General features: G+C 42.2%; 1 protein-coding gene across 2 annotated transcripts in view; it reads left to right on the forward strand.

Moving 5' to 3' along the window:
* Positions 1-25,298, forward strand: part of Phactr2 (phosphatase and actin regulator 2) — a 134,654-nt gene that overhangs the window by 32,426 nt on the left and 76,930 nt on the right. For both annotated transcript variants that reach the window (XM_004628551.2, XM_023712233.1), the window contains exon 2: positions 5,619-5,786. In XM_004628551.2, coding sequence (XP_004628608.1) covers positions 5,619-5,786 — 168 coding nt within the window. The remainder of the gene's footprint in view (positions 1-5,618; positions 5,787-25,298) is intronic.

Raw genomic sequence — 25,298 nt, forward strand, 5'->3', positions numbered from 1 at the left:
GAAGAGCTTTGCTGAGGTTCTTGTCCAGCTCATCCTTCTGCTACCAAATGTGTGAGGTCACATACTGTGGCACACAGGCCCCACTTTTGCGTGGGTAAAATAATTATATGTGGAGGAAAAAGAGTATTAGAAATGTCAAGTAACACTAAATACTGTGATACCACAGACTCGTGTGAAGTGGATTTAGTTTCCCTAAGAGAAGCCCAGTCATTCCATTATCAGTTCTCAAAGGGAAGAGTAGTCAAGCCTGTAATTTGTTTTACATGACAAACACGTGGCCTGCTTTATTTTTGGCCTTGTGGTCACATTTGCACCAAATCTGTATCTGATGAATCTCTGTGTAAATGCAAGGTAAAATACGCGCGTGTTCTCCAAAATCTTTCCCGTTGGTAGCGTGGGGAGGTCTTGGTAAGGCCGGGATTTAGTTAGAAAATGGATGGAGCAGTTCCATATAGAAATAGCTAATGACTGTATTTCAGAGTGTGCTGTATTTAAACAATATAGATCTCTTACATGAAAGGGAAGTTCTGATGAGCAAGTCTAATGCGTGTTTTTGTTTTTATTTTTTGGAAGTACCAGGGATTGATCTCTTGACCGTGCACTTGCCAGGCAGGCACTTAAGCCACTGAGCTATATCCTTAGCCCCCCAAGTCTAGTATGTGAAAGTAGAGCAAGAACTTCCCAATGAGAACAGTCCAGTAATGTCAGCTTTCATCTGGGACATACCCCGCCATTTGTCTTTCTCCCTGTTTAACCAGGCTCAGTGTAAAAGAACTTCCAGGAAGTTTCATATGGATGGTCATGGTAAATCAGTTCAGAAGAAAAGTTGTAGAAATGGCAATAGCATCACCAGTATCCTGGGTGTCCAAGCGAAGGAGAAAGTTAATACTCTTTGAACTACTCAAAGCAGGCGACTGTGCTTTTCACCTCATGTTTTGAGAGAACTGTGGTGGTGGTTTGGCCAACAAGGCCATCGTAGGTGTGGCTTACTCTAACAATCCAGCAGTTATAAAAATCACAAGTGGATTCATTCCGTCAAGGAAAAGGGGTATGTGAATGTACACAGGTATCGGTGTGGCCACTGGCCCAGGCCCCTCACAGCGCTGAGATAAAGATGGAACTATAAATGCGCAGGAAAAACAATGAGAACTAATTTCTTAAGTATTATTAAGTTTAACATTAAGGTTTTCATTTTTGACTCGCCAACCCCCTCCCTCTGTCTCTACATCTGCCACCTTCTGTACTCTAAGGAATTGTTGTTGTTGTTTACTTCTATTTACAGGAGAGAACCAGGCTGTGCATCTTTGGTTCAGGTGGAAGGCAGGGTTCTTACGGCATGACAGGGACCAGCTACAGTGCATGATTTGGGGACCGGGGAGATAGCTCAGCAGAATAAACACTTGCCTGGCAAGTGCAAGGGCCTGAGTTTAATCCCTGGTTCCGGAAGGAAAAAAACCAAAAAAAACAGTGCATGATTTGGGGTGGGGGGGAGTGAAGCTCTCACTCCAGCCAGCGTTCAGGAATGACAAGGCAGTGCTTGTTCCAGCCACAGAGACAAAGTTGCGATGGAACTTCAGTCCCTCTCTTTGCAGTCATCAGCCTGTTCATATTTCACAACATTTAAGTTCTTCAGAAGTAAGCTTTCCAGAAGAGTTCAGTAGGCCACACACTCGCTTCCTCCCTGGCTTTGCCCTTTCCTCATGGAAGGCAGGCAGGAACAGAAGTGGAGATGTTAAAACTTGACCGTGCCTGGCTTCCAGGCCAGCCCCCACCAACTGTCATGCAAGAGCTGAAAGTAGGGTTCAGACCCGTGAGGAAGAACCATCACACAAGTGTGTACTGTCTGGACACCCTACCCAGCCAGCCACTCCTGAAGCTACAGGAGACCTCCCTAAGCAGAGGAGTAGAACTGGATTGCACTTATTTGGAAGAACAAATAAGGATTTAGAAGTCGGTGTCTACTGATTGTCTTTTTTCTTTTGGCTTGAGATTTTCATGGTTCATGGTTTGTGGTGCACCAAGTGATTTTTTAATTGAAACTCAAACTTTCCTTTACTGTGTTGTGCTATGAGCTGTTAAATCTTGTTGAAACGCTCTGCTTTCACTGGCACTGTCTGACACTTTTCCAGCATGGAAGCAGAGAGTGCCACCTTGCCACTCTTGTGACAAGAGGTGAAAATCCAGGTTTTCCACTCCTTTTCTCTTGACACACAGTGGTGGTGGCAACTCGTGACTGTTGGGTAAAGATAGAATTCCCAGAGCCCCCGTGGGCTGCACTGAAGGCATAGGGAGGGTGGCCCTGTTCCCAGTGTGGGTTGGTTTGACACCACCGAGTAGTAGGTGGGGGAGGGTTGTAGCCATGTCGGGTGGAAATCCACTCTGCTCACATGGGCTCCGCCAACACTGAAAGTGCTTCCTGACCAGCTGGCAGGCACAGAGGTCCTGGCTTCGGACTTGGTCTTCTGTGACTCTGCTGTGATGGTGTACTGGGGCCTCTTCTTGAATGATTGTGAAAGAAGAAGTCTGGTTTATCTACTCAGGTTTGCTAGTATAAATGGTGCAGTTTCTCCTGAGGTGTTTGGCCAGAGCACTTTGATTGTCAAAAAGTTTTCTGTCTTGCTAGCTTGCCCCTTTCTGGGTCATGCGGCTAGAAAAAGCAAGATTTGCTGATATTCTTTTGGTCTGAACCCGCTGGTTGTTTTGTACCTCCAGGTACAAGTATGAGAAATACAAGGCGAAAGGAAAAGCCAAGGATGTTGATTCCCAGGTTCTGAGATCTCAGGCTGCTCCGCCGTCCCACCTCACCGGATCTTGTCTTCCGCCTCTTTCCTTTTCCCTTTCTCTTCCTCATCTTTCTCCTCTTCTCCTCCTTTTCATTGTTAATATAAAGTATTGCATACAGGAGTGTTTTAAAATTTTTCATATTTAGCAAGAAGATAGGAATGAGTCTGCTCCATCTTCTTGGAAGAAGTCCTTTTTACTCAGTTTTTATTTTCCTCCAGTGTATTACTATGACAGTTTTAAGAAAATATAGACGAGATGAAAGAATCACATCCCCACACGCAAATCCACACCTAAATCAACACTTAGCATATTGCAGTATTTTACTTTATTGATACTACTCAGCATCTCTGTCCCCATTTCTTTTCTTTTTTTTTTTTTTTTTTATGGCTACCTGTATAAATTACCTATAAACACCTCTCGGTGCCTAAAATTAATTAGGCTTCATCCTCTATGGCTTTTCTTTTCTTTCTTTCTTTCTTACTTCCTTTCTTTCTTTCTTTTTTTTTTTTTTTTTTTGTATTTTAGGGACGGGTCTACAGGGTGTTCTGAGACTCACTACTAGATTGGATTTGTAGTGATCTGCTTGTGTACAGCTTCCCAAGGGCTAGGATTACAGACTTGCACCACCACGTCCAGTCTCAGTTGCTGTCTCAGTGCACCCCGGAGGTGGGGCTAGCACGGCAGGCCCAGGGATCCAACCCCTGGCCCCTGTGCCAGCTTGCAGGTGCTTTAATCTGCTGAGCTATTTAGCTGGCCCTAAAAATTTGAGGAGTTTTGGGGTTTTTTGGGCTACTTCAGGCTGCCTTAAGGGCAGGTCTGGTGCAGCTTCTGGAGCTGGGAATCGAACCACGGTCCTATGCGCCTGACTGCATTTGCCCAAGCTGCACTTTAAACAACTGAGCTATCTGGCAGAGGCCCCTCTATGGTTTTTCTAAGGTGAATTTTACATAAAGTAAATTGCATAAAATTTATAAATACCATTTGATCAGTTTTATATAATCCAGCCATTTCTGAGACAAAGTCCACCATTCCAAAAAATTCTCTCACACCCCTCTAAGTCCTACCTCTTTCTCATCCCAAAAAGAAATCACCGTTTTGATTTTCTTTCTGTGTTGGAACCAGCTCGTGTGTGTGTGTGTGTGTGTGTGTGTGTGTGTGTGTGTGTGTATGCGTATGTGCATGTGTGTATGTGTGCGTGTGTGCGTGCATGTGCGTGCATGTGTGTGTGTGCGCGTGTGTGTGTGCATGTGCGTGTGTGTTTCTCAGCAAGGTGTTTTCAACATCCATTCACATTGTTGCTCCTGGCAATGGTTTTAGGCAGTGGTTTTAAGCAAGATGGATAAGAAGGTCTCAGCTGACTCTGGGAGTCAGGAGGTTTTCTGTTCAGTTTTGTTTACCTCCTCCCAGGATTTATGATGGAAGCTGTCAAAAATGGAGAAGACAAAAATATTGTACCACCCAAGCAAATTTACCACCTCAATTCAACACTTAATATTTTACCCGATTGCGTATTTATCCATCTGCTTTTTTAAAAATTGCCACGTGCTATTTTTCAAAATTTATTTATTTATTTTTTTTATTTTTTATTTTTTTATTTATTTTTTTGGTACAGGATCTTGCTACGCAGCTCAAAATTGTAGTAATCCTCCTATCTCAGCCTCCCCAGCGCCAGGATTACAGGCGCGCACCACCACACCCCGTCTCAGAGGCCAGCGCAGCGCACTCAGGGTGTTAGGCCAGGCTCAGCAAGCCATACCAGATGTCAAAGCTGGGTCCTTGTGTTTACCAGGCAGGCACTTAGACTGCTAAGCTATCTCCCTGGCCTACCAAGTGCTATTTTAATTCAATGAATTACACAATGATTTATCTATTCTGTGCTGCTTCTAGTTCACCGCTATGAAAATTTGGTATTTAGGGTAGTATAAGCCATTGCTATCTCTTTTCTGTTTAGAACTTACTAGAAAAGAACTTGCAGTTCCATGCCTTTTATCATTAATAAGATGATAAAGGCAGACAAAGATTTTTTTGTTGTTGTTGTTAGATTTTTTTCTTTGTTTGTGATCCTAGGGACTGAATTCAGAAGAACTCTGCCATGAGCTACATGTCCACGCACCTCATTTAATTCTTAACTTTGTGACAGTGTCACTGTTACCCAGGTAGTCACAAATTTGCACTCAGCCTGCAGAGCAGCTGGAATTAGAGGAGCGTGTCATGGTGCCTTGCTGGAAGATTTGTTTTTTCACACAAGATATCTACACTTTCCACATATTTCTTCTTGTCAGTGGTAGCTATCTGTTTATTGGACATCAAAACTTCCTTGTAACAGAAGCAAAAGATAGTTTTAGCATTTTAAAAATAGAGTTCAGCTTCCTGGCACCAAGTTTCATTTTGTAAAGGAGAAACTGTGGCTTGAAGCACACCATAACTGTGATATTCATTACTGAGAATGCCAAGCTAGCCTCCAGAGGGACAGCCTATTTCAGGAAGACTTAGAAAATGCTATTCCTGCACGAAATATTGATGTAGTTGTTTCAGATGGATTCTGCTTTTTTTTTTAAAATTTGTTTGTACCTATTATATAAGTCTCTTACTTCTTTTTGATTTCCCCAAACTGATTACCTGAGGGGCCCATAATTTCAGGCTGATTGATTATTGATTGATTGATTGACTGGTTGATATTCCAAATGGGACAAAATAAACTGCAAAATGGGAAAGAATACACTATGCAAGCTTCCAATTGCAGTAGGCCTGCTTGCTGTTGGCAGTCCAGGAGGATGCTGCTGCTCCAAACTTTCATTGCAGCCTTTGTCTGACTTGGTTTTTTTTTCATGCAGTTGATGGCCTGGACAGAGCTTCCATAGCGAACTCAGATGGCCCCCCAGCAGGTTCCCAGACACCACCCTTCAAGAGGAAGGGGAAACTGTCCACCATCGGGAAAATCTTCAAGCCTTGGAAATGGAGGAAAAAGAAGACCAGTGACAAATTTAGAGAGACCTCAGCAGGTATGAGACCCAAAGCTCCATGGCAAGGGAGGATACCTTGATAAATTGTTTAAAAGGTAGAAAATTATGTTTTTCAGGGTTTTTACAGCAAAAATTGTATTTGAAATGAAGTTATTTCTTTTAAGGGTAAAAGCATTAAAGAGTTGTAATTTGTCCTATTTTTTGTACTGACTTTGACTTTCTCCTGTGTTCTTGTTTTAAAATTACATTTGCAAACGCTTGTAAGAAATTTTACAGTGTAAGGAGGAGGATGTAAAATAGAAAATTAGAGTGGAAATGTTACTCTTCAACATCCATTTCTCCACACACAGTTACACAGCTGTCTGCCCTGTTCTGGTAGCAGTCTTACCTTCGATTAAGTCGTTATAAATGTCTTTTTAGAACATTTTTTCATGTGCAAGATTTAAATTGCTGTATGAAAGAAAAAGCGTGGCAGTATGTATTGTTTAATTATAACTTTCCATCATGTCCTTGGGTTTGATAAGTGGGTCTCTAACCTAGGCCAGCCATAACCCATTGGCTTGAAGAATTTTCATTGTTAATTTAATTTGTAGATTTATTAAACCTTAAGAGTTACATTATTTAATGCTTTTCTTATAGATGCATGAGGGAAACTGGCCTTAAATCTCAGGCCATATCAAAGCTGAATTTAAACAAGTGATATATGTCAGTGGTGTTTTGTTTAAGGAAGAAGAGCGTTTATCTCATGATATAAGTCCAGCTTTCTCCATGCCTACTGTCCAAAGCAAATTTTTCATCAAAATTCCTCAGGTGCCACAGGCTGATGGTGCCAGTATATGTGTAAGGTCACAGACCTCTTGGTCAGCACTGAGGTGACACTGGCTATTAGTCCTAAAGTGGTGAAATAAAATAGAAAGTACTATACTCAACACAAGGGTGTGTGACAGGGACAGCAACACTCGCCGGAAAAGCAGTGCCCCCTATGCACTTGCAGCTTTCTAATTTCTTTGGTTGTGTGCTGTTTAACAGGAAATAATGATAACTGAGATTCCCTCCATAATTATCTTGGAGGAGAGATGGGGCGGGTGAAGATACAGAAGGAAGGAGACCGGCCCAGGTTTGATAAAGGCGTAAGCTTAGTAACAGGTGCAGGAGGTTGGTTCTTCTCATCTCTCTACTTGAGGGGTTAGAAAATAGCCATAATTTTTAGAAACAAAAATCCTAAAGGAATAGAGACTTGACTTAGGGGACAGAGGAATAGAGCTTGGCAGTAAATTCTCATCGGTTTCCCCATCTCAAAACTGGGGAGCTGAGTGAATTGCATTGTGCAGTGCCTTAGCTCCTCAGAGCCCTCAACTCCCCTGATTCCCAGCAGGCTGCTCTTTCTTCAGGTGCAGGTGAGGTGGAACCACAGCGGACTGCCTCAGGGTCTTCCTTTCCTGTTTTCCCAAGTGGCTGGAGAATCTCGGTCTTGCAGTTGCCATGGTTACCAGGATGGAAGTAGGGCTGCAGACAGTGGCGGTCAGACGGTGATGGTGGGGAGAACGGAGGACGGCAGCCTCTCAGTGTCTCTGTCGGCCTTCACCTGACTCTGGTCTACGTACTTTTTTCTCCTAGAAGATATCTACTAAGAAAAAAAAGACTTCCCCTTCCTCTTTCCTGTCACTTTCTTTTAATTATAAGTGATTGCCATTTTATTTCTATAGTTATTTTAAGGCTGTAATTTCTGCTGAAGTGTGTAGAAAGCACCAGGGAAGCTTAACAATATGAAATGATATGTAATCTGTTAGGTTTTTTTCATGTTGAAGAACGATGCCACACTAGAGAAAAATTGACATGTTTTGAAATGATTAACAAAAAGGTTTTCCTTTTTAAAAAATGATTTTAAAAATCAATGAAAGAAAAAAAAAGATTTTAAACAATGAAATTGAGCCAACTGAATACCATCAAAGCCGTGTACGGCCAGGGTGGTCTCTGAAGCTCACCTTAGGAAAAACCCACCATGCCCAAAGGTATGAAGAGAGGTGAACTTCTTCCAGGAAGCACAGCACCTCCGTGTGTCCTCTTCTCCTAAGCTCTGGCTTGTGCCGGAGGCAGGCCTGGGTTGGTGGTCCTTGAGTCAGCTGTGGTTCAGAATGCCCTTTCTCAGCCCAAAGAGTGTCTTGTCCTATGAGGCAAACTGGGGTTGTGCAATTTTCAGCCCCTGAGCCTTTTTTTTTTTTTAATTTAGTTGATACAGGGTCTCACTACACAATTCAGACTAATAGTGATCCTCCTGTCTCAGCCTCCCCAGTGCTGGGATTACAGGTGTGCACCACCATGCCTGGTTGTAGGGGTGGTGTGGCATGCAGTACCAGGGATTGAACTTGGTGCATCGAGCTTGCAAGGCAGGCGCTTAGACTGCTGAGCTACTTCCCCAGCTCAGCATTGTTTTGAATGCAGGAAGTTGCCTAAGTTCTCTGACTCAGATTTAGGCTGTCCTTAGGTGTTAAGTGGTAGGTCGAGAGTGCCCTCTTTTCCATCTACAGTCACATGTCACTTCGTGATGGGACACTCTCTGAGCACTGCCTTGCGGGGCTATTTTATTTTTGCATGAACATTATAAAGTATATTGTCACATGATCACAATGTCACATGACTGTGCTATCCCAGTTAGCTGTTCTCACTGCTCTTCTTTTCCTGGGTGAGAGGACCTTTTTCAGTCTGACCTAGGCTAAGGGTTTGTCCATTCCCTGACTTTAGAGTTCAGTATGCTGTGCGAAACTTTTTTCTTACAGAATAACATTTTCCTGTTGTGCTGTTTTCTGAGGCAGATGAGGTGTGTCCTCCTGGGCTTTATCTGTGTATGTGGCACCCCAAGCTAAGCATCAACACCTTACCGCACACAGTGCGCCCTGACTCCTACATAGTCAGTTTCCTGAGAGTAGGCCCCTCAGCAGCCTGCCTGTACCTGCTGCTTCCACCCTGTTCCCAGGGCCTGCTCCAACTGTGTTGGTCTGTGCAGCCAGCGCCCGCCGCCGTTACGGGGCACCCTTCTTCTCAGCACCCACATCTGTCCCATGGGCCCAGGCTCCAGCTGATGCTCAGACACCCGCCCAGCCCCTACCAGGTAGCACTGCCTGAGGATGGCATGGAAACTCCACACCCATTCTTGTGATCCGTGCGTCAGCGCGGCAGCCATGGAACATAGCAGCCACTGCTCGGTGTTCCACAGCGCATCCGCAAGCACGCTTCCTGCCCTCGAAGAGCTTTTTTTCGAGAGAGGAAGGCACTGCTGCGTGCTGCAAGTGGATACAGAAGTGAAGGCAGAGGAACTGCGAAAGTCCCGAGCACAGTGCTGTCCAGCCCAGCGCCCGGCCTGGGCCAGCTCTCCTTGCCATCATAGACATGGCTTTGTCCCGCACTTAGCCTTGGAAACGTGGATTCATTGACTGCTTCCTGTCTCCCACCATCTTCTACGTCCTGTTAGTTCCAAAAAGCCTTTGCCTTATTTCTTCCTAGTACAAGGTCCCGCTGACATCAGCCTGTCCTGTCCATGGTCTGGTGCTTGTCATGCCTATATTACTGCTGTGTAGCCTTTCCATTATTCTTGGGGATTTACTTGTAACTAGCTATAGAAAGCCCAGGAGGCCAGGTGAAGCTGGCTTCTGGTGGTGAGCCTGACTGCAAGGGCCACCTGAGCATGAGGCGGTGGTGCAGAGGTGCACAGCTGTCAGGACCCCCAGAGTAACCTAGGCAACAGACTCTCCAGCCAGGCAGCCAGAGCCAGGAGTCTCCTAAGACCTGTTCCAGAGGTAGGGAAGAGTCACCGGGCATCCAGGTGAGGGAGGGTGGGAAACAGGTGGCCTCAGCAGCCAGGGTACTGGGAGTGAGGGAATAGTATTCTTGGATAGAGGGTGCCTGGAGGAAAGGATTGGAAAGACTCAAACAAGACCCTGTACTTTCTTGAGGAAGAGGGGAACAGAGCTTATAAGCAGGACAGGAGCTTACCGAAGGACTCACAGCAGAAATTCACCGTGTACATTGGGACACAGGGAAGGGATTTAGGAAAGGGGACTCCTTGGACCGTAGGCCTGCAGTGTTGGAGTTGCTGTCAACACAGCCCAGGAACCATGGGAGCAGAGAGAGGAGAGTTCACCAGGGCGGCAGCCCCAAATGTGTGAATCTGAGGAAACGGGCTGTCTGAATCACTTTCTAACAGCTAGGACACAAGGCATGGCACTTTCCACTTAAAGGAAGAGAGGGTCATTTTGTTCAGTTTCACAAGTTCCAGCTCGTGATGGGCTGGCTCGAACAGGAAGAGGACAGTAGAAAAGCTCGCAGCCTGGCATCCAGGAATCAGAGAGAAGAAAAGAACTGAGGGCAAGAATGCAGCCTGCCAGGTCCAGCTATGAGGGTCCCGCCTCCAGCCAGCCCCTCCTGCTGACCACGAGTTAGCTCTAGCACCCCCATGATCCAGGCCCCTTCCACGCCCATGAAGCTCTGGGGGCTTTTAGATTTAAATCCTAACAGGTAGGCAAAGCACTCGTCACTCCCTCCCACCTCCGTCATCCTGGATACCACCAAGATAGAATATTCCTTTGGTGGAAAGTTTGTCCGTTACTTCTCAAGCCAAACACAGGTCTTGGCACGCTGATTCCTGAATAAATTTCAAACTCCCTGGATCCTCATTTTAACCCAAAGCAACCTCTCCTGCCTCACTTCTTCGACAGTCCACAGTCCTCGGACTTCCGTCGTCCCAGGACTCCCACTGAGCATGTCCTGGACCTTCCTGTCATCGGGCTTCTCCCCTTCTCCCCCCTGTTCCTCTGAGCACCTTCTCCTCTGGCTGCACCTGTTGAGTCAGGACTATGCCCTTTCCTCCCTAAACATTCCGGACCCCGATTCTGCGCCGAGTAGGAACCTCCCCTTCTGTACTTTGCTCTCCTTTAGAACGAGTGCCTGCAGCCCTCTGTGGTCTGGCTTATGCATGCTCAGATTCAACAAGCCACAGGTCTTTGGAGGAAAAGAACTTGGTCTGTACTGAATGAGTGTAGACTGGTTTTCCTTGTCGTTCCCTAAGTAGGATAGTGTAGCAACCATTACCTAGCGTTTCTGTTGTGTTAGCTCTAAGTAACCCAGAGATTAATTCAAACCTGTGGGAGGATGTTCATAGGTTACATGCAAATACCATGCCATTTCATGTCAGAGCGTACATAGATTTTTGTATCAATAGTGGTTTCCGAGCCCAATCTCCTGTGGATACCAAGGAATGACTGAATTTGACTTTTCTAGTGTATCTGTTTTTCTTACATTCCTAATTTATCATAAAGCATTTAAGGTCAGACATGGTTACACTCAGCCTTGCTCCACTTTATAGAGGTGCTTTATAGAATAACTCCATACTTAGTGTGTATTTTTAAAATGTGTTTTGAATTGAATTGAATTTGAATTTGAATTAAGTATTGAATAGCCCCTATAACCAAAAATGTAGCACTGGGTACTTTAGGACTTTATATGAGAAATTGAGGAATAAAAATGTTAACAGGAAAAAGACAGATTAAAACACTAACCAGAACTATGCTGATCATAATCACAACCCTATACAGCTATTAAGAAGCTGATAAAATGTGAGAAAATTTTTCTTTCCTATTTTTTGTTCTTAGCAAAAGTAAATTAGTTATTCTGCCAAAGAAAATCAAAGCAATTTATCTCCATTAAAATTGTGACTTTTATTTGCCTTGCTAATAATAGGAAAGGAATGCCTGTCTAGATTTTTAGATAAATATCAGCATGCCAGGAATCAGATTAACTTGGAGAGAGTCCGCTGGTAAAAGCTGTAGTTCACCAAAGTGCTCTGAGCTCTGAATAATTACAATGGCTACTTGAAAAAAAAATTCTATACTGTATCAGATTCTGCCCTAAGAACTTAACTCATCATATCATCAAAACAGCCTTATGAAGCGCAAGTGCTACTATTAACCAGTTCCACTGGAGGAGACTGGGCCCAGAAAACTCGGTTGAGTTGTGCAAGGAAACACAGAGGCAGCACTGGAACCCAAGCCCAAGGGGCTGTCGCCCGTACTCTTGGCTGTTGTTCTTTATCGCGTCTTCAACAGATGGCTTCCTGCCTAGGTCAGCCCTTGACAGGTGACACTAATGCATGTATTTGCTTCATATTCATTTTTCCTGTTCAAAGGATTTGGCCTGAAGAATCATTTTGTTCCACCTGACAGGCCTGATTTCAACAGAGCACATGGAGACATGTGGCTGGATAAGACCAAAATAATGCCCTGTCATAGTAAAGTAGCATATTCCCCGTAACTGAAGAGGCATCATGTGGCTGCCCAGGATTATCTCCCATAGCCTGTAAATAGAGCAGTGGTAAAGGACTTGCTCAGGTGATGTTTGTTGAGGACTGCTCTGTTTGCACTAATACATGACAGTATTGTATCTTTCATCCATCTCATTCCGCTGAGAAGGTGGAAGTGCTTTTGTGTATCTCATCAGCCTGGGGTTAGGGGAAGGAATCGGTCGCACTTCCCAGTGTGCTGCAGTAGAGTTATCAAAGCAGGCCCGGGCCATGCAGCACCCACAGTCCTGCATGGGGCTCCTTGTTCACCTATTAGAAGGCGCTCATTTGTCTTCTCAACACCTGTTTACCGGGCATCTTTGGCTATGGTGTGTCCGGCATGACTGCAGAACATTATGATACTTCACAGACTTCTCGGCGATACAGAAGAGACCCACCTTCCTCCTCACATGCAACTTATGTTCTAGTTGGGTAGGAGACAGAGCAAATCCAAATGAGGTTGAGAGAAAATCGAGAGTGAGAAGAGAAAAGCACAGAGAGGGGTGGGAGTAGAGAACAGGAGAAGGAGCGTCCAGCAGAGTGGGCGTTGAAGCAAAGGCAGGAAGCAAGGAGCAGAAGCCCTCTAAGAAATCCGGTTGTGCAGCCGCATGCGTTGCAGACCGTTCTAGCAGTGGGGATAGTAACACTTGCTGATTCGAGTCCATCATAAGCTCAGCCCGTTCACTTACTCGCATGCCTCACATTCGTGGACCTTGGGCTGGGTAGTCCCAGTAGCTGCTGCCAGCACCCAGACTAACAAATCATGCGACTTCACTCTCAACGATTCTACCAGGACAGGAGCAGGAAACCAAGAAAGGGATTTAAATCTTTTAACATTCAGTCATGGCTTCCTGTCTCAGTATCAAGTCCAGGAGCCAGATTCTAGCTGGTCATCAAACCAAAAGGCAAAAATGCCTAATGGGGTCAAGTTCAGAATCTCTCATATATTGGGGTGGGGTGAGGTTTCAAACATCCAGTCAGCTCAGAATGCCTTTAGAAACTGAACTAATAATGCATAGTTGCCTCCAGCTACAGACTCCTGACTCATATTGATGGTGTCCTGTAGACCATTGGGCATGATGGCTATGTTCCCAAATCAACTTACAAACATCGTTTTACCCATAGTGTACCTGAAACTTGGTATTAACAGCACTGCAAAAAAAAAAAAAATAGCCAAATCTTATTTATTATTATAGTAAAACACTTTATGAGGTTTCACTGGAAACTTAGAATTTTAGGATTGTGAAACGCCTTCCCAGCCATCAGCTTCTCTTTTGCACAGGAGTGTCCCCAGCTGCAGCTGTCATGCTAACACTGAGCACTGGACCTGCTTCTCGAGCTCCTAATTCACAGCTCAGCCGTAGGGAAATTTTCTTTTATAAATGGCCTAAAGCAGATCCACTTCAATCTTTCTAACTATTCACTAGGGGTGTGTGTGTGTGTGTGTGTGTGTGTGTGTGTGTGTGTAATTATTTATCTTTATTGATGTATTTACATCAGTTACTTTTGTTTTAAAGAAAAAAAAACCAATGATACAAAATCTCAAAACAAGATTTTAAGAGAGTAACAATGGTTAGTACATTGTGTATTGTTTCTGCCAAAGTAGTTTCTCATATTACAAGATATAGGCAAGAAATAATAAATAAACGACATAGGTACAAACATCTGGGTTTTTTTTTAAAGTCAACAGAAAATGGAAATATACTTTTTAAAGTTTCTAATACTAGGAGAAGATATACAATGTCTTTTAAATAAATTGTAAGTCAAAGATTTATTGATGTATTAAAATAGCCAGGTATGGGCTACATGGTGGTATTTCACTCAGTGATGAACCACAATGATGGCCTCCTGAGATTCTACACCCTAATGATGTTGGACCTGTCTTAGTTTGTGTAAAGACATGCTTGGAGTTTTGCACAAGGGTACAGCTGCCAACCTGCACATTTCTCAGAATATCTCGCTATCATGACATGATGAGCGATGGTATTAGGGTATCACATATGCCCTCCAGGACATACTTACGTGATGATCCTTCTGCCTTAAAGTTTCTTCACTCCCTTTATCTCTTTGCAGTTTTACAGTGTTTCACTCTAGGAGCACACAAAATTGTCTCGTTCTCTGGTTTTTATCGAGCTGCAAGCCCCCAAAGGCCGTCTAGAGATAGATGAGGCATGAGTCTGGCCAGCTGCACTCCCACCGTCTGCAGTTGGCCTTGTGTGCAGTCGCACTTCACCTGCCCTTTCTTAGCTAGGCTGTGTGTTATGCTAATTTGGTGGCTTTGTGAAAATTTTTAGAACTTTTGCTCCATCAGTCATTACATTTCCATTATGTATAATGAAACCCAGAATAGGGATTCATCTTGTTAGGAAAATAATAATTCATCAGTAGTACTTAAGTGTTTTATAAAGACATAAGAGAGTTCAAATCTACCATCACCCCGCCCATTGCCCCCTGTTTATTTGATGTTCCGTGGATAGGAAACGCCAGACAGTCCTCCTGCCTGGGGGATCCTTTTACTCCTTCATCACAGCCTGTTTTATGTCCTTCTGTACCCACCTCTTCATCTTCTCTGGCACTGGCCCCTCTCCTCCCTGCACTTTCCTGCAGGCCTGTATTATAGTTCATCGGTATAATTACCTAGTGCTTTTTTTTCCTCAAAGTATTTTTCTAGCGTTGAATTCATTTTGTCTTCATTATCCCTGTGAGCATACATGAGGGGAGGCTGGGTGCTGAATTTTTAGGCCAAAGACTGATATCACTGCAGTATTCACTAGCTGAAGATCCTTGGGCACGTAACCACTCTGAGATTTACTTTCCTCATCTGTTGCCTGAGAAGAACAGCTGTGCTGCCCACCTCACAGGGTTGTTGAGGGTCAGATGGGAGTGGATGGGAAAGAGTTGTAGGCAGTAAAGCACTATAGTCTGGTTTAAAAAAAAAAAAAAAAGAATGTCATAAGTGGAACCACTTAGGAATTGTCATCGCTTTTTTTATTACTGTAAAAGCATATCAAATGTATGATCTTAATCTTTAAATGTGATGGCAAATATTTTACTTTGTAGTGAGAGCAGGTCACCAAAAGTTTTTCATTTTGGAGAATTGAAACTCTAAACCTATTAAACAACTTTCTTCTGCCCTCTGGTGATCCATTCTTCCATCCTTCTTTCTTCCCTCTCTTTGTTTTTCTTTCTTTTTTTTCTCTTTCTTCTTCTCTTTCCCTTTCCTTTTTCCTTCTTTTCTTTGTTTCTTCCTTTCCTTTTTCCCTACCCCCTTTCTTTTCTTCCTTCCTTCCTTTTCCCCTTCCCTCCCTTCTCCCCTCCGTTCCTCTCTCCCTCCCTTTTTCTCTCTTTTAGAGCCAGGATTGTACTGCGTTTCCCAGGCAGGCCTTGAGCTCATGGGCATGAGCCATCCACCTCAGCCTCCCAAGTAGCTGGATGTATGTGTGCTCTGCCGTCCTAGCACTCCTCTTCTACTTTCTCTATAAATCTGAGTGCCTTGAATCCCTCACAGAGGTGGAATCATGCAGTACTTGTCTTACATGACTACCTTGTTTCACTTAGAATAGTGTCAGGTTCATCCATGCTGTAGCAAGTGACAAGATTTCCCTTCTTTTTCAGACTCCATAGCACACCACATTTTATTTACCCAGTCACTGGTAATAGAAGTGTGGATTGTTCCCACATCTTCATTATTGTTACTAGTGTTGCTAGGAGCACAGACATCATCATTATTTTAGCATTAGACCTGGTAGGTGTGCATACCTTTTCTCATGGTCTAAATTTGGATTTCTGACAGCTGATGATATGGAACTTATTTTCTCATTCTTACCTGCCTTCTACATGGCCAAATTTGTAAAGCTTCTGTCAAAGTATTCTATCTGTTTTTTAATAAAGTTGCTAGTTGGATATGATTTACATTTTCTACAAACTATAGATTCTCATTTATTAATTTTTCTTTATAGATCATGATTTGGTGAGATAGCTCTGATGTTTTTAACCCCAAATCACAGAGACTTTTCTCCTAGATTTTCTCCTGAAGCTTTCGTAGTTTTACACTTTATATTTAGATCTAGGATCAATTTGGGCTTAATTTTCCAATAGGATATGAGAATTAAGAGAAGGTTCTTTTATAGGGTATATATTTCTAGTTATTGGAATTTTTTGAAAAGCCTGCTTTTTTCTATTGAATTGCCTTTTTATCATTTAAAAAATCAGTGATTGTATTTTCTTGCATATATCCTTATTGGTAAAAGTCAGTTAAGTCTTTTGGCCAATTTTTATTGTACATTTTGTTTTATTTTAACATTGAGCTTTAAGAGTATTTTATATGTCTTAGCTATAATCCCTTTGTCATAAATGTTTGGAAATACTTCCTGCTGTGTTGTAGCTTGTCTTTTCATTCTTTAATAGTATCTCTTAATAGTTTATAATAATTTAAAATTATTATAATTTTAATGAGGCACAATTTCTCTTTTAAGATTATGGTTTTGATGTCTTGCTTAAGAACTTTCAACACCATTTGTTGGAATAACTTTAAATGTGTTTGATGATCTAAAGTGAGCCTGGGGAGAGTCACATGGAGAGAAAAAACATTCTCTCAGGCTTTCACAGAGAGCAAATTGGTCAAGCAATGGCCGTGACTCATCCTCATGTCAGACACTGACAAAAGGATGTACAAAAGGCGGTACAGGGCTACAGGATAAATCCTGAGAGTACTAGGCTGACCTTATCAGATACAAAAGTTACATTTCTTGTATATCGGTCTTGTTATATCTTGGTCTTAACCATCCAGCAGAAAAGTATGAAAATGAGGTATATAAAGTAAATCAATATTAATATGATGAGCTGTAAAAGGCTCAAGTCAATAACTTCTGAGGATAACCCACTAATATTATAGACTGCTAGACAGTGTTAGATTGTTTAGTTGAATTCAAACACCTATAGTATTTAGATGCCAATAGAATATTCACCTCTGACAGGACCAAAAAAAGAATACAAAGAAAAGATCATTTTGTATTTATATATACAAAATAGGATAAATTTACAGCTACTTTCACTTAATTCATTGAGAAGAAAGAGGTGTACTAAGAGTGTTTGGACAGAATATCCCGCCTGCTTCTTGTACTACAGATAACCACTAAGAAGATAACAGTGTACAGTGTATTGATTATCAAAACTGTCCTATTAATCAGCTGTGAAACTGTCTCATTCATATTTATTTCTCAATAAAAGAATAAATATAAAATAATTAATTGGCCACATATATGTGCTGTATTTCTGGGCTTGGTATTCTGTTCTCTTAGTCTCTGTGTCTATTTGCAAATATACTTTCTTGGTTACTGTAGCTTTTTAAGTCTAAAAATTAAGTTGTGTGATTTCTCCAACTGTATTATTTATAAAATTGTTTTAAAATAATCTGGTTTCTTCACCTCATTTATATTTTTGAGTCAATGTGATTATATTCTCAAAAGTTACTGCTGGAATTTTGTTGGAATTACATTAAACCAATACTGCAATGTGGAAATAGAAAGGTGTAACACATTTAAAAGGAAAGCAAGAACTTGAGGATTGGACAACAAGGAGAGGGCAAGGGGACAAGCTGGGAAACAGGACAGGGACAAAGCCATACATTTGTACCTGCAGGATGGGCAAGGCAATGATCCTGAGAAACATCAGCAGGTTTTTGAAACTGGTGGTTGATTGGTGGGATTCTCACTCTGACTAACTATGCGTGCTGATACCTGTGAGCCGAGCAACTGCACTGAAGATAGCAATGTGTGATAGAAGGGTCACTCTTGGAGTACCTGTTATTCTGGTCTTCCAAATACATACTTCTTGTCATGACATACTAATTATTACCATACTATCTCACAAGTAAAAGTTTTTTTTAAATGAATAATAAAGACACAAGAAAAAGAAAAAAAAATGTCAGAGGTATGTCCTGCTGCAATGCTGTATATAGTTAGATTTCTAAATTTCTGTGTAAAAACATGTAATTGTTTATTCATATTCTTTAAATATTTTTCATTTTTAAATTTTTTATCTCCATATTCTGTAGGGACTTAATATTTAACATATCAATACTTGATGAAAAATACCTGTTCCATGTCATGCCTAAGATGTTTGATATTCAGACAGATAGTGAGGTTAAACCTAACTGCATAAGATGTAGGGTAATAATAAGCTTCTCTTCTGGAGGGTTAGCAACCTAAGTTTGCAGACCAAAAATTAGAGAAATAGAAGTGCTGCAAGGACAGCCAACATTTTGACCATAGCCTTTCAAGGTCAGTGAAGAGTCAGGACATAGGAGAACCTATACTGTAACATCATGTGACTCAGTTGTGTCCCAAATTTTCTGATCAAGGAGATTATGGGGCCACAGAGCAATGTGATCGATGATGAAGAATGTGCCTAAGGAGAGTGAGTCACCTGGAGAGAAAGCACTCTCTCAGGCTTTCACAGAGAGCAAGTTGGTTAAGCAATGGTCGTGACCCATCCACATGGCTGACACTGACAAAGGATCTGCAAACTGCGGTACAGGGTACAGGATAAATCCTGTAGGTACTTGACTGACCTTATCAGATGCAAAAGTTACATTTCTTGTTACACAGGTCTTGCTTTATCTTGGTCTTAACCATCCAGCAGAAAAATATAAAAACGAGGCATATAAAGTAAAGCCATATTAATATGCTGAGCTGTAAAAGGCTCAAGTCAACAAGTTCTGCGGATGACCCACTACCATTGTGGACTGCTGGACTGTGTTGGATTGTTTTGCTGAATTCACGCACCTATAGTATTTAGATGCCAGTGGAATACCCATTTCTGACAGGACTAAACAAAAAAAGGGGATACAAAGGATGGACCATTTTGTGTCTGTATATGCAGAATAGTTAGGATAGATATACAGCTACTTTTGCTTAATTCAATGAGAAGAAAGATTTGTACTAATAGTTTTTGGACAGATTATTCTGTATACATCTTGTACTATGGAGAACCACTAAGGAGATAACAATGTACAATGTATTAATTATTGAAACTGTCCTATTAATCAGTTTTGAAACTGTCTCATTGATATTTGTTTCTAAATAAAATAAAACAAAAATACTGCAATTTGGGTAGAATTGTTATCTTTACCATGTTGAAATTTCTAGTCTATGTCCTGAGGTGCCTGTCCATGAAATTGGCTTTTCTATTTCTTTCATCAGCATTTTTAATTTGGGTAAAACAAATTAAGTTTATACCTAAGTATTTGTTTCCATAAAGTACTGTAAACCATACAAGTATATTTAAATATTTTAATGTTAATTTCCAATTGTTCACTGCTAGTTTATAGAGATATGATTATCTTATTTCACCTTAGTAACTTCACGTATTAATTCTAATAGTTCTAGCGAAGATTCCCTTGCATTCTCTACATGGGTAATTATGTCTTCTATCAATGGGAATGATTTTATTTCTTATTCTCTAGTCAGTATGGCTTTTATTTCTCTAGTAGTAGGTGGGACTTCTATACATCAACTAGAAGGGTGAAAGGGGACATCCTTGCTTTGTTCTCACAATGAGGGGGAAAGGATTCATTAAGCAGATGTTTGCTGAGGGATTTTTCTGAGTGCGCTAACTTCCTCATCAGGTTGAGGAAGTTTCCTTTTCATTCCTCTTTCTCTGGGAGTATTTATTATGGCTACACAGATGTTGAGTTTCTCATACTGCTGTTATATTTGGTCACGTTGATAGGTTTTAGAATATTGAATCAGTTTTGTATTCTTAGATAGACTTAATCTAGTTGTGATTTGTTAAGAATTGGTGACATTTACCCAACCAGTTAGCCAGTTGATCACAGCACGGTGCTAGAAATTGGTGATACTGTTCTGTAGTTTTCTGTTCTTGTTTGTGCTATACTGTTTGTCTGGTTTCAGTATTAGAGTCACACTGATCTTGTACAATCAGCTGAGAGCTGTCCCACAAAAGAGTGTGTAGGATTGATGTTATTTCTTCCTCAAAAGTTAAGTGGAATCAACCAATGAAACAGTCTAGGCCTAAAGGATTTTAAATTGTAAGTTCAATTTCTTTGATAGTTATAGGGTTATTGGGGTTCTCCCTTTAACCTGTTTGAGGGCCAGTAGGCTCCAGTACTGTGAGATAGCAAGCCAAGTATAATGCTTCCTGCAGATCTCCTCACTGCTAACTGCCTCCTTCCATCATTTTCAGAGAAGCCTCCTGTTCCCAGGGAGGTCTGCCTGGTTCATCCTGTGTGGAATCGCTCTTCCCCTGCACTTTTTTTTTTTTTTTTTTTTTTTTTTTTTTTTTTTTTTTTTAATGTATTTTGTACAGGGTCTCACTACGCAGCTCACACTCATAGTGATCCTCCTGTTTTCAGCCTCCCCAGTGCTGGAATTACAGGCATGCACCACCATGTCCAGACTCAGTGGTGGCTCAGCGTGCCCAGGCGGCAGAGCCAGAGCAGCGTGTGGTGCTGGGGATCAAACCCTGGTCCCTGCGCTTGCCTAAGCAGGCACTTAGTCCATTGAGCTATCTCACCAGCCCTCACACTCTTTTTTTTTTAATGTCCTTGTTGATAGTTGTAGACTAGCTGATCGCTTTGGAGTGTACAGTTCAGTTCTTTTGAAATGATTTAATTGATGAAATCATTAATTTCCTGATAGGCTTTACTACATGAGTGTCTGTGATTTGGAAAGTGGGAATATAGGGGAAGGGGAAGGGGTGGAGTGTGCTTATTTTCAGTCCGCCTATAGTGTCGCTGTATGATGTCATGTCATTGAAAGTTGCTTAAAAATTCTGAAAGGCCATCGTGGACAAAATGAGTATTGCACCCATAACTGATAAAGTAGAGACATTCTCAGGGATGGTTAATGAAGCTAGGTGTATTACTGTGCTTGACAACATAGAGGTCAGGCAGGGACCATCACTACCAAAAACAGCAGCAAAGCAGGCCATTTGCTTTAGTCAACCAGCTGTATACTGCGTATTATCTAACTGAACTCAATCAGGCTGAATGCACGTTAGAAAAATCCTGGTAAAAGACACGACACGGTAATTTTGCCACATATAAAGAGTTCTTTTTTTTATTAAAAACTTATGATGGTGATGAAAGTTTTCTTCATTATATCTAAAATACATCCTATATGAAGGAGATGAAATAATCCTCTTTATTTTTCTACCAGTTGTATATGGATTTTTTTTCTTGGTTTAACCTTTCCATACACATGTGGATGGAAAGCATCACAGTCCCACCTTATATTTAGAAAGTATTCATTATTCATCAGCAGTAAGTTATAGTGGTTAAGCCCTCTATGGGAAACACTGAGACAAGAGCTAGGTCTATGTGCATTTGTCATAATTGAAATTGATGTTTTTGTAAATAGGGAACCTTCTGTCTCAAGTCTAAGCTAGCCAGGTCCACAATAGGATGACCAGGCCACTACGGCCATCCTTTTGCAGATTAATATGAACTAGAGACCTTGGTTCCTAAATACAGTTGAGGAGACTGCCTGGCTTGCTGTACACATTGGAGAATGACATATTTTTTTCTTTAATCCAACTGAGCTTTGGGTTTAAACTTGTGGCTCCTTGGAGGAGGAGCCTAGGATCACAAGGGCCTAGACTTTTCTAGGGGAAATTCTAGGGGAAGCAAAACATTTTCCCTGAGCGTTCTATAGAAGTCATGTCAAGGAAGTCCCAGACACTATCGCTTCTCTAATTTCTGATTATAATGACATTTAAAACAAAACATGCTCCCTAAACTGAAAGGCATTACTCCTTTTTGCTTGGTCACACTTGATTCTTAAGGGGCGTGAGGAGGAAAAGAGCCATGTTCCCATCAATCTCTTAATAAAATGTGGTTCCCACATGGGTGAGACAAGTGAGTTTGCATTGTTTTAAGAGAGGATCCTATGTTTGTATTCTTTACTTGGGTGGATGATTTCCTAACTTCATTTACCTTTGGAGTGGTGCCACTTTAAACACTTTTAAAAGTACTACAGAACGCTTTCTAGCCTGGGTCAGAGAAGTCACATCAGGAAAGGCCATTTTTAAATTTCCTTTGCATATTATTTCCTGTTGCGGTTTTGTTTTGTCTTTTTTCCTCCTGTGGTATAAACCCAGTCCTTATCAGTAGGGCTGAGTCCTGGAAAGTGACTGGCTTTTGGCTTGCATCTTTTCCTGCTCTGCTTCCCACTAGGACTACAAGTTGCCACCTTCATGCTTATTTGTTCTGTGTGAGGTGCAAGGCGTTTGCTCATCTAGGCTTAGAGTATTTTCCTTTTGTTCTGAGTTTTCTTCAGCTACTTCCCTGATGCCTGCCGTCTGGGTTTTGAAACTGTACTTGAGATGCTTCTTCATTCCGAAGGACTAGTGTTTACTTAGTCACATTATAAGATGTGCGTAAGAGGCTGTCCAAGGAACATAAGGGGATAAACACATGGTTGGAAAGACTGTTAACTGGAAAGCAGAAAGCTCCTTATGTATCAGCCTGGTTACAATTTCTTTTCACTTACTTTTCAGCTCATAATTTATCTATATTGGACCGGCCAAATAGCTCAGCGGATTAAAGTGCCTGCAAGCAGGCGCAGGGGCCAGGGGCTCGATTCCCAGGCCTACCGTGCCAGCCCCGCCCCCGGGGCGCACTGAGAAGGCAAATGAGACTGAGCGAGGTGGCACATGCCTGTAATCCCAGCTCTTGGTTTTGGTTTTTGTTTTTGGCTTGGCGGAACCAGGGATTGAACTCAGGCCCTTGCGCTTGCCAGGGAAGCGCTTATTCCACTGAGTCATCTGCCCGGCCCCAATCCCAGCTCTTGGGAGGCTGTAAACAGGCGGATCACTGCAAGTCCAATCTAGTAGTGAGACCCTGAACACCCTGTAGACTCTTCCCTAAAATACAGATAATAATAATAAATAATAATAAAATTTATCTATATTTATATATAATTTGTAGACTCTAAAAGCAGTTTTATAATCTTGTTGTCTAATTGTGGTAGAAAAAAACACATAGCCTAAAAGTTACTCACAAAAGCCCAAAAGTTAACCATTTTAAAGATGCAGATCTGTCATGTCGAGTATATTCACACTGCTGTGCAGCGGATCTGCTGAACTTGTCCATTTTCCAAAACTAAAACTGTATCCACAAAAAATACCAACTCTCCATTTCCCCTCTCCACCCCTTACAGTATGTTTTTAAAGAAAACCTTGGATGAACCAAGTGCAAAACATTAATGACAGTTGAATCACCAATTTGAAGTTGGATGTTGACAGATTTCTGGCGCTGAGCCCTGTAGTCTCTTTATTGCTGTTTTTTTTTTTTTTTTTTTTTAATGAATGAGTAGTGAAGCATAGTGAAGTTAAATAAATTACCCTCAGTTCCGGGGCCTCTGCTTGGCATCTTGGAACCTTATTGTTGTGGTGGGTTTTTTTTGTTTTTGTTTTTGTTTTTTGTTTTTTTGTTTCTTTGTTTTTTTACAGAACCGGAAATTGAACTCAGGCCCTTGTGCTTGCCAGGGAAGCACTTATTCTACTGAGCCATCTCCCTGGCCCCTTATTGGTGTGGTTTTAGTCTTCATTCTTAACCCCTGTATCATGCTGCCTTGAAGTTGATAAACATAACAGTAAAAATAGCAGGGAAAAATTATCAACAGAAAGCACAAAAATAGGCAGGGGAAAATGGAAAGAAGAAGAGAGAAATATTTAGTCAGTCTTACGGTGCAAAGCACTTTATAATTTTTTTTTCAATTTATGTATTTGGTACGGGGTCTTACTATGCAGCTTGGACTTGTGTGGTTCTCTGTTTCAGCCTCCCCGGGCTGGGACTACAGGCATGCACCACCAAGCCTGGTCTTGGTGGCCACGCAGCTTGCCCGGGGGCAAGGCCAGTGCAGCATGTGGTGCTGGGGATCGAATTCTGGTCCCTGTGCTTGCCTAAGCGGGCGCTTAGTCTGCTGAGCTATCTCTCTGGCCCTGTAAAATATTTTAATTGTCCTGGTATCTATTCATCTTGGTTTTTAATCCCTCTGTTTCCATATGTGGGAAGAGAGACTTAGGCAAGTTTAGAAGTGCGCCTGTGGTTACCTGCTAAGTTAGCTAGACTAGAATGTAAAGATGCATCATTCCATAGAGACTGGAATACTGCCTGTGCAGAAGTATTCTGTTATGTAGAAGTCTATTGAATATTATATTAACTTCTACATAAATATATAGAAAAATATTTATTCCACAGTTCTGTGAAATGTTATATATGACTATCATTTCTTTTTTTTAGATTTCTATATATAGACTACTTCACAGAATGTATTCTAGATCTCTTAAGACTGTGTAGCTTTTCCGTACTGCCCAAGAAGGAGTCCATAAGGTGTTGTTCTTCCCATCGTAACTTAAAGGGAGACTTCACAATGTCTGGAGCCCTTGATGTCCTGCAAATGAAGGAGGAGGACGTCCTCAAGCTCCTTGCTGCAGGCATCCACTTAGGTGGCACCAACCTGGATTTCCAGATGGAGCTGTATATCCATAAAAGGAAAAGTGGTGGAATCTACATCATAAATCTAAAGCAGACTTGGGAGAAGCTCCTCCTGGCAGCTTGAGCCGTAGTGGCCATTGAAAACCCTACTGACGTCAGCCTCATATCCTCTAGGAACACCGGCCAGTGGGCTCTGCTGAAGTTTGCTGCTGCCACTGGAGCTACTCCTATCACTGGCTGCTTCACTAATGAGATCCAGGCAGCCTTCCGAGAGCCACGTCTTCTAGTGGTTACTGACCCCAGGGCTGACCACCAGCCCCTCCCTAACAGAGGCATCTAACATCAATCTGCCCACCACTGCTCTGTGTAACACAGGTTCTCTCTGCGCTATGTGGATACTGCCATTCTGTGTAACAATAAGGGAGCTCACTGTGTGGGTCTGATGTGGAGGATGCTGGCCCAGGAAGTGCTGCACATGCATGGCCCCTTCTCCCATGAACACTCAGGAAGTCAGGCCTGATCTCTGTTTCTACCGGGATCCTAAAGAGATTGAAAAGGAGGAGCAGGCTGCTGCTGAAGAGGCTGTGACCAAGGAGGAATTTCAGGAAGAATGGACTGCACCAGCTCCAGCGTTCACTGCTGCTCAGCCTGAGGTTGCAGACTGGTCCAAGGGCGTGCAGGTGCCCTCTGTGCCCATTCAGCAGTCCCCTACTGAAGACTGGAGTGCTCAGCCGGCCACAGGAGATTAGTCTGCAGCACC

Source organism: Octodon degus, unplaced genomic scaffold (genome assembly GCF_000260255.1).
Source record: "Octodon degus isolate 3935 unplaced genomic scaffold, OctDeg1.0 scaffold00024, whole genome shotgun sequence".
Taxonomy (NCBI): domain Eukaryota; kingdom Metazoa; phylum Chordata; class Mammalia; order Rodentia; family Octodontidae; genus Octodon; species Octodon degus.